Here is a 10200-nt window from a genome sequence, read left to right as displayed (position 1 = left end):
CTTTTATAGATTTAGATCAGTCATTTTTAGGATTAACCTGGATTATAAAAATTAAATATCTAGATTCGAGATCTTTAAATAACGGTAAAAAATGGGGAAAAAAAACTTTACCTCTAACGCTCACAGACTACACAAAGCTCTTTTCAAGAACAAAAAAAAAAATCATCTAGCAAGTTAGTTTCCTACGACTTTTACACGCATGTAATAGTTTCTTTAAATGACCAATTCTATCGGACCTTAGGAATTTTATTTCACTAGATGTTTTCGTACCATATTAGATGTGAAACTTGAGTGCGAGCGCCATTCCTCGTAGAAATGAAAGAATCGACACTTGAATCCATAGCACAGACAAGCAAATCTGATGGTGATACGCAAGCATTATTCACCCAAAATATCCTTCTTAAGAGAGACAGACAAACTTTCAAGTTCAAGAATGGGCAAACAAGACCAAGTTGCATAACCACGATGGGCATGTAACTTTTTTGTTCATGGATTACAGTCACAAAGTTGGGACAGAAAAATTGGTGAGTCGTGCAGTTTTGTTCTTTTTATTATTATTATTGAAGACTCTGAAGGTTTGAACAGATGAGTAGGAAAGTACAGGCAGTCTTGAATTCCGGCCCATTTGCAGAAGCTCCAGTCGCTCCTGTAAAATTTGGCCACAAAATTATGTAAAGGGATGAGTTGTTGAATGAAAAACAAGTACATTGCTTGTGAACCTAACCACCAATCAATGACATATCCAAAAGCTACAATTCTTTTTACCCGTATTACTGAAGATTATTGGATGAGATAATGGCTCTTATTCTGCTACAGGTGCAAGACAAAAGGCTGTTCACTATGTCTATAGTTCCAGCAGGAATTCTAGAATCAGGAGCTGAGTCGATAAAGATCTGAAATGCCACAGTAAGAAGACACCCCTCGCGTTTAGCCTCATCATTTTGCATGGAAGAATTTTCATCAGGGAATATGACGAAGCCTGAAGGCAGCAGTGCGACAAAGTTGGGGTCTCCACCACTAAGCACTGCATTGATTATGGCAGTATCGACAGGAGCATAAATCATGTATGTGCAAGTCGAGTCACTGCAGATCTCTTGTAGTATCATCGTCGTGTTTCCCTGGCCAGGAAGCTAGATTTAACACCGATAAATTAGTGATCATACTGGCAATTCAGAAGTAATTCAAAAGTAAGAAAAACAAGTTTTGCTTACTCCAACTGCAAGTAGGGAGACACAGTTGCCTTCTTCTTGGCTGTTTAAAACGGTAGCTGCTTCATAAACCATGGCTCCATGCAGCAAAATGTCCCACTGTTTCACATGAACAATCAAATTTGAGCAAAGACAATTAAGTAGCTAAAGATAAATCCACTCGATCAGCTCAGAAAAGGCACCGAAGTATTTAGCCTTATGTACCTGGTTGCGCGTCGCCAAATTGCTCAGGAAATCGAAGACTCTCTTGGGAGTGATTGGCAACCAGATTGAAGTGCTAGCACCAAGTACAGTGCCGGCAGGTCTCCCTGGGTCTCCATTGTTCTTCCTGCTCCTGATCATCACCTCATTTGTAGCAGCACCAGTTACTTCAGTCCACTGGTGAATCAGAGAGCCACTTACACCACTGCAAAAGCTCATCACCATCCTTTCCGATAGCTTTAGTATGTTCTTGGTTCCCTCAGCGTTCCCTACCAAAGACATAGACATAGAAGAAAATTTTATAAAGAATATATAGTTAATCACCATGCGTGAAACCAAGCATTTTTGGAGTTTTAGTTTATGAAAAGAAGAATGAAACAGCAGTACCTATGTAAGCAGTGGAATTGCTGAGACTGGCTAATTTCTCGCATTGCCTTTCCATTCTCGCTAACCATCTTTTTGCTCCAAATGCAAGACCAGATTTGACGACTCCCTTGTACATGTCATGAACCTCTCCGCCATCCACTTCAACATGCTCCACCCATATGACCTACAAGCCACGTAAAATGAGAATCAGAAGTGAAAGAATCAATCTTCTAATTCATTGATCCAAGGTCCACCTTTGAGCAATCATTAGGCATTTGATGAATGATGAATCCGGAGGGCCTCCTCCGGAACTTAGCCATGGGATTTTGGCGCACTTCGAAGGAAACATCAACCACAGCCCACACTCCTCCCTCATGCTGCTTGCAGTGCCTCAAGAACAAGCCCTCCCTAACAGGAACGAGAGGCGTTGGGACCTGTAACTCAGCCGTTATCTGAGAAAGACAAAAAAATTCAGCTTCAAGATTGGGCAAGATAATCGGATTAGTGAAGAAGAACCTCCAAAGTTGAAAACTTTACCAATTGCAGAGTGCCGTCGTAGCTTCCCGCTGCTCCATCGGAAAACACCTCCACAATGGCTGCTCCTGTGACAATGCTGGAGAACAACGCAATCCACTTATCCTGCACAGCATCAAAATCCACAAAGATAAGAAGACCTCGCACTGCTCCGTGTTAAAACATTTCCATAACCAAATCTGCCTACCACGTCCATGAACATGTCCACCAGCGTCTCTGCAGGCACGGCCACAATGGCAGTGGCCCGGGTGGCCTCGGTACTCAAGTTCACATTCTTAGGTCCGAGCCCATTTTTGAAAGCTCGGGCATACTCGGCCTGGTTTAAGGCTTCAGTGAGCCCGTCGCGGCCGACGACCCACATCGGCTCGCCCAGCTTAGCCAGTGTCAGAAGCTCCTCCATGGCAAGCTCAGCCAAAGCAATAGCTGCCGACTTCCCAAACTCAGGTCTATTCTTTTTGCTCGAACCCGAACCCGAACCCGAATCCGATCTTGGTTGAGCTCCAACTCCAGCTGATTGGAACGGTATCAGCTGTGCGCCTGTGCGCTTTGCTACCATTGCGGTGACTCTTTCGATCTATCGTAAACGTAAATGAATATGTTAAGATTTTGATCGATGCACACTAGCTCCCTTGTTATTAGGCGATCAATGCTTATAGTAATAATAATACCTGATCTCGTAAACGACTGTTTTCGGCTAGTAGTTGTTGCTCGTCGATAGAGATCTCACCGAGTGAGGGCAGGCCACCACAGTTGGGACAACAAGCACTGTTGAGTGCTTCCTTCAACTTCAAGTTGTCGGATAGAAGAAGCTCATTCTCTTCTTTCAGCCTTTGATTTTCCTCTCGCTCAAGTTGATTCTACATTAGAATTTTGATGTAAATCAATTTAAATAAGTTAAATACAATTGAAAGTGTGTTTCATATGCAATAATATCATTGGTCTTAGAATAGAAGTAGACATAGATCGAATCAAGCAAAGTGGACAGGTAAAAGATAAAGCTATTGAGTTTATGATTCGATCAACTAATCTAGTTCGAGTGTGAAACATGATCCTCTCACCCTTATTTGTGTTCTCTTGTTTTGGAACCAAAATTTCACTTGCATTGGGTCTAGACAGAGTTCTTGCCCCAACTCCTTCCTTTGTTTATCATCCGGATGAGGAAATTCTTGAAAAAACCTAAAATAAATTATCATTAAAATATAATGTTAATTTTTTTATCGATCTATATTAGATAAATTAAAAAACAATCTTACTCCTCGAGCCGTTGGATTTGTTCCGTCGTATGTCTATGATTGATCTTTCTCTTCCCAAGATTCTGAGAATCTTCCGCAATGTCGGATGTGATCATGATCACATCAGTTCTTAGGGTGTTAGGGAAGCGATCGGTACCATCCAGAATGCTATCGAATAATTGATCCATCATTGTCGACTCATTTAGTATAACATTCTGTTGGAGCTGCTGCTCTTGCTCCTCAGTCATGTCCATGAATTGTGACTATAGATGTCAAACAAGTATATCATCACAATTGGTTAGAACAATTTACTTGTCGATTTATATATCCAATAGAGAATCTAAGCAAAATTAGTCTATTTGTTGATCCCCTATTCAATTAGGATGATTTGATGATCCAAGAATGTGATTGACATGATAAAACTTGTTAAATAAATGAACCATTTAAACTTATAGCTACACAAGCCTAAACGACCTTAATAGAGACATCTAGTGAAAGAGTGATCATAGAATTTCTCTCAAAATAATTGAATTAAATAACAAATTAGGGATTAACAATAATGGAAAAATAGAGAATACTCTCTTTGGATACCTTCAACAAGATTTCAACAATTCAATAGATTACCATAGATTGAAAGTGCATATGACAAACTAAGTGAATATCTTCAAGAAAATCATGTGTATATTACCTTAGACACTGGATCAGCAAGCAAGGAGCAAGAATAAAAAGGTAATGACCTATGAAATATATTCAAAGAGTTAAAAAAATATTGGAACAAAGAAAATAGAGACAATTAGCAAAAACAGTAAGCAAGCTTCCAAAATAAAATGATCATGAGTAAAGTTATAGCTACATAAAACCAAACAACCATCTTTGTAGGCACATAGCAAAGAAGACAATGATAACTCTTTTTTTTTAAGTAATTCATTTCGATAGAGGATTTTGTCATTAAGAACATTTGGTAGTGATAAGTGAGATAAATTAGGCTTGAAGTAGATAAGGAAAAAAATTTTCATAGTTCCACAAATAAATAATCTTAAATAAAATTAGAAATATATAAGCATAAAACAATTAGTAAATCTTCTCCAATTTGAAATTAACAAAAGAAATAAACAAAAATTGAAATGATCAAAATGAAAACTATAAGCAAGAATAGTCTATTTGGCGATGACTTATCAAATTATGGTGATTGGTATAGAGATGATCATTGATGACTAGTCAAATTAGGGTGATTGTTACACAAAAGTTCGTTAGCACTCGATGCTATCACGAAGTCAAGGAAAAGTTCCCGATCGCCAAAAGTATTTACATCATTAGAACAACTATATGAAAACTATCTCTAAGTGCAAAAGGAGATGAAAACACATGAAGCAAGCATTTTCTATATATACTTGAGTTAGACCACAAATAGATCTATTGCTAAACACATGATAAAAGAAAATTTCATGATCACAAAAGAGCCTAACCCTTCCATCCATTCTTTGTGAATTCATGGCTAGAACTCGACCTAAACCCCTAATTAATGTAATGCATGCACACAACTCACCACCTCCATCCCTGGTTTTATAGCCAAAATCGGTACTCAAAACTTGGCAAGTAGCAAGGTCTACCCGATCCAAAATATATTCTCACAACTTTGGAAGGGCAAGTGCAGTGCACCCTAAGAATGTATATTTTTTCAGATACGATCAGGGCGAAAAGAGCTCAAGCAAAGTCGACTCATAGAACATGTGTATGCAAAAAGGAAAATAAATAAATAAATAGACAAACAGTTGGGTGTCTGATTTATCTTTATACTTATAGTCATTATGGATAGAAAGAGGCTCACCTGAGGAAATGCCAAAGTGGAGGCAGTGTTTCATTCAAGTAGAGCTCATGATTGGGGAAGATGACAAGATGGTTTTATCACCATTAATGGAGGAAGAAGAAGCATGAATGCGTGCATGCATTAATAGAATCTCAAGCGAGACAGTGAGCTACATATAAGCTTAAATTTCTTCTTCTTCTTCTTCTTCTTCTTCTTCAACACTTAATTATTTGATGAAGGTGGAGGAATTTAGGGGAAGAGGGGAGGAGAAAGCAAGGGAAGAGGGTGGAGAAATGGGAAGAGAGGAGTTATTGCAGAAGGTGAAGAGAGGGTGGAATTGCATTTATTGATGGGCTGGTCATGCTGCTTGAGAGGAGGAGGAGAAATAAAGAAGAGCAGCAACCTGTGTGTTTATGGTTTGAATTTGTCAACCAAGTCAAAATGAAAATCTAATAACTTTTGTTTTTTTTTTCTTGGATCTGTTCAGTTACCAATTAAACAATTTTTTAGATCTAATTAGCACACAAATTTTAGATCTAATGCTTTCAAGCACATAACAAGTTTTTTGTTTTTTGTTTGAGAAAACAAAGTTAGGTTTTCTTTCAAAATTCTCTGACGAGTACATTTATTTTCAATGCTTTCAGGGGTCTCTCATATATTAGTTCACTTAGGGATATTTAACTCATAAAATTTGGCATGTTGAGCTCAACTTAGGGATTGTGTGACGTATAAGGAATCAAGTATAGTCCAAGTGGGAGATTGTAGGATTAAGTCTACATAGGTGGACTAGATCCAATTGAGTCCACATGGGTGGACTTAGTCTCCATATGGTTGGGCTCACACTTGATTGACACACACACACCTAATTGTCATTAAAGTAACTAAACATAATTAAGTGATCTAATGCTTCAAGCATATAAAGAATGTTTGAATTAAATGGATGTGAATTTAATGTGTAGATCCAATAACCCGGTTCATTAACATTGATTGGTTGTTAATGAGATATGGGCTTTTATGATGGATAATTCTCATAAGTTTGGCCAAGTATAAAAGGGAAGAGATAAGGTTCATTAGGGCATGCTGAACCTTACTCTCCTCTTCTAGCTTCTTCTCTCCATTGAGAAGGAACGTGTTCACCGGCTCAATCCTATAAAAGACATCTACTGTGCTTGCGGGATACTACGGCAACAAGTAAGAGGTCATAGCATAGCAATAGATTCAGGTCAGTGATTCATAAGCTATTATCTCATTTTCTATTGTACTTTAGAGATTGATATAAACTAAATCTTATTATAGATACATCCTTTAGTTTGTATATGATGTATTACAATTCTAACTAAAATCTTTCACAATCTATCTTATTTATCATTATAGCTGATTTACTATTTCGGTCATTGTGGTTTACTATAATACTTGTTGGGTAGAGACATTTTTAATTGTAATTCATAACAAGATTTAAAAATAGGGTTTTTTTTTTTTTTTTATCAAACTGTATAGTCTATGTCTATCTATCCATGCAAAATGTGACAACCGTTTCACACCAACTAAATGTACTATGATGAAAAATCATTCTAATGTAAAAAATCAATCAAATTAGGGGGTTTTTAAGAGAAACATTAAAAAAAAATTAAACTGCTTTATCAAAACTATCCAGTTTATTCTGTATAAATTTCATCAATAGTATCTTAATTGGAAACACATCATTAATTAATAACATATATATCATGAGAATTTAAGTTGTAATTATGAGTAAAATTAAAAATTAGACTTTTTTTACCAAAACTATTCAATTTCATTTTGCCTTTTTCATAATGGTCATGTGACCTTTTACGAAAGAAATAATTATTGAGAATTTATACGATCATGAGCGCATATACTATCATGACATGATGCAATTATAATAATCAACAAAATATTTGAATTGTAACTATGAGCAAAATTAGAAAATTAAATAGTTTTACTAAAATATGCTTCATTCTATCCAATTTCATAATGGCCATTTAGATCTATTCTTGAAAGAAATAACCATGGAACACATATAGTAAATATCATGCCATATGGGTTCATAAAAGTTCAATTTTATTGTATCTAGTTTTCATAATGGTTATTGAGATGGAAGAAATAATTATTGACCAAATATAGTATCATGAGATAATGTTATTATTAGTATATGAAAGTTCAAGCTCTAATTATGTAAAAAACTAAATAGGTTCACCAAATTGTTTAATTTATTTTTTTTCCTTATCTAGAAACACTACAATATTTCATATTTATTTTGGACCACTTAAACATAACACATGTGGTATGATGAGAAAATACTAATATGAATATGCATGCAATTTTAGTGAAACTTTCTAGTTCTATTCTATATATACATTTTTCAAAATGACCATTGTTGACTTATTTTGATGAAATAACATAGATTAAAAGTCCTAAGGAGAAAATTTTATTTAGACTGATTCTATCTAATCTTCTAAACCACACATAGAATTCAAATTTGACTTGCATGAGAGTTTAGGGTTGATCCTCCTCCACTTCGTCAACATGCCTTAATAATCCTTCTTCTTCCCTCAATGACTAATTTGTTGGTGAAATGATGTTCTAAAGTGGTTAGATTCAAATAATTTCTTTTGATGGGTTCGACAGAAGGTTTAAGTTAATTAGACTATTGTGTTTTTGATATGTGCAGGGACTTAATTAGAATAGTGCATTTAGAGTTCGTAGAACTTGGTGATTGATGTGACCGAGTAGGTTTTTGCATTCAATGACTTAGAGGCCAAGACTGAGTCTTAGAGTTTGAGGAACTTGGAAAACACTCTAGGGCGAGGAGTGTTTGGTGGTGGTTGTGGATGTGATTGTTAACGGTGGAATCAATGGCTCAGAGGCCTAAAGGGAGGTGGATCCATAGTTAAGGGGAGAAGAATGGCACGAGGTGCAAGCTTGACTCAGTTCACTAGACTAGTTTTGTCGACTAATGAATCTACTAGACTAGCTAGTTATGTTGACTAGTAAGACGATTGAATGTGAAAGTTTATTGAATAGAAAGGAGGCATACATACTCAATTGGATTAGATTTTCAATCAACTTGTAATGTAATCATTGGCGGTATAACGGCCTTTTGGAATATATGTTCCGTGTTAGTATGGAGACGTGCTGACGGAGATATTGGGAAGAGTGAATCATCTTTAACCACCATTAGTGGTATAATGATCATTCATGCTTGAACGATCAATTTCAAGTTATTTTAGTTGATTGGATGAGAGCAAAATTAACCTATTTTCTTGGGGATCCTTAGAGCATCCACATCAGAATCCTCATCCAAAATCTATAATTTAGGGTAAAAGAACTACTTTATTAAATTTAGATATCCATTTTTCACTACATAATACATCAGCTTCCTTATAATTTATCATATATTTATTTTTTAATTATTTTTTCTCTTTCCTTCATTTTTTTTTATTATTAGATGAGGAGAGAGATGGAGGAAAGAGAATTTTTTTATTATTAGTGGGAGGAGAGAGAAATATTATTTTAATGTTTAGGGAATGGAATCCATTCCCTAAATTTAAAGAATTACTGTTCATAAAATGTATATTTAGGGAATGGGTAGGGTAGCTGATGCGGATGTTTTTTTAATGTAAAATGTAAAATTTAAGGTAAAAGTTTAATTTAGGGTAATTGATGTGGATGCTCTTATATATGCTTCTAAGGTTCCATAAAATCATTCATAAAATTCCTTTTTAAAAAAATGTAGCCCTATTTCTAAGCCTCTTGGGTAGACTTCGGATGAAAAGAATTTTTTTTAAAAAAAAAACATAGAGTAAACGAAGTCCTTTCAAATTAAAAAGAAGATGAAGCCACTGAGAGAAAAACACAAAGGAGAAATGCTTCTATACCATCAAACATTAAAGGGAGGAAGTTAAGAAGTAAATAAATAAGAGGAAAACTATAACAAAAGAAGTCTTTACCTAATAAGTACCTCTTCAAATGGAGAAGAATCGATAGGAGAAAAAGGAAGATTGAAGAAGAAGAAGAAGCGAGAAACTAAGGAAACAAAATAGATATAATTAATTCCACTCTTATGCTTTCAGTAGAGAATTTCTCTTGAGAATTAGCCAAGGGGATCACATTAAATTGACTTGAAAAAATATGATGTACTGGCATGGCAAGTAGGGGTCCTCTTTTTATGAAAATTAAAAAAAAAAAACTCATCTTAATTGATTAGCCAATTTAAGAAAATATTAAATACAACAATAAATCAAACCTCAAACATTCATGTGGTCGGAAGGTGCAGGAATAATTCCTTTTCCTTTTTTTTTTTTGTTATTATTTGGAAGGAAGAGACGAAATCCTCAACCTGTTTTCATGTGCCACGTGTGCACGAATTTATTGTTTTGGAAATGAGTAACTTATCAGAAAGTATTAAACATATCTTATAAAATATTTTTGCCAACGATTGAAAGGAAGGGCTGAAGATGTTAATTAAAATTTTTAAATTTTGATAATTTAATCATTTGCTGAATAAAAATGGCACATAAGAATTGATAGCTTTATGAACGAGATTGATAAGAACATATTAATAATTATATTTATTTTCTTCAATTTCATTAATACTGTATCCTAAACATATAAAATTATAAATCTTGAATCGTAAATAATATATATATATATATATATATATATATAATGAATTAGTCTCTAGCATTGAATACATATTAAATGAGGGCCGAATTCAAAGGTCCCCCATGTGCAGACTGCTGATAAAATTTAAATATTCCAAATATATGAAAAAACTATTTTACAAAAAAATATATATATTAAGGAAAACTGGTAACTATATGCAGAACTAATT

At 35.0% G+C, this 10200-nt stretch overlaps 1 protein-coding gene across 1 annotated transcript; it reads right to left on the bottom strand.

The window, feature by feature from the left end:
* Window positions 1–389: 389 nt before the first annotated feature.
* Window positions 390–5656, bottom strand: LOC122052498 (homeobox-leucine zipper protein ROC7-like). Its single transcript, XM_042614044.1, has 13 exons — window positions 5370–5656; window positions 4230–4278; window positions 3563–3804; window positions 3368–3485; window positions 2978–3166; window positions 2497–2883; window positions 2313–2414; window positions 2030–2227; window positions 1797–1959; window positions 1413–1678; window positions 1212–1307; window positions 766–1130; window positions 390–646 (listed from the first exon to the last, which is right to left on the bottom strand). The coding sequence occupies exons 3-12, from the start codon at window positions 3793–3795 to the stop codon at window positions 771–773; spliced, it is 2112 nt and encodes a 703-aa protein (XP_042469978.1). The 5' UTR covers window positions 3796–3804; window positions 4230–4278; window positions 5370–5656; the 3' UTR covers window positions 390–646; window positions 766–770.
* Between the last annotated feature and the right edge of the window lie 4544 nt (window positions 5657–10200).

The sequence above is a fragment of the Zingiber officinale genome, chromosome 3A, assembly GCF_018446385.1.
Source record: "Zingiber officinale cultivar Zhangliang chromosome 3A, Zo_v1.1, whole genome shotgun sequence".
Taxonomy (NCBI): domain Eukaryota; kingdom Viridiplantae; phylum Streptophyta; class Magnoliopsida; order Zingiberales; family Zingiberaceae; genus Zingiber; species Zingiber officinale.
This window is presented reverse-complemented; position numbering and strand designations above follow the sequence as displayed.

What these genes read in the sequence shown, in the direction of transcription:
- LOC122052498 (XM_042614044.1), bottom strand. Translation starts at nt 3,795, where the DNA reads ATGGACATGACTGAGGAGCAAGAGCAGCAGCTCCAACAGAATGTTATA. An exon ending in ACAGTCGTTTACGAGATCAG is followed by an intron (nt 2,884 to 2,977) that starts GTATTATTATTA and finishes CGTTTACGATAG; the next exon opens with ATCGAAAGAGTCACCGCAAT. An exon ending in TGGACATGTTCATGGACGTG is followed by an intron (nt 2,415 to 2,496) that starts GTAGGCAGATTT and finishes GATGCTGTGCAG; the next exon opens with GATAAGTGGATTGCGTTGTT.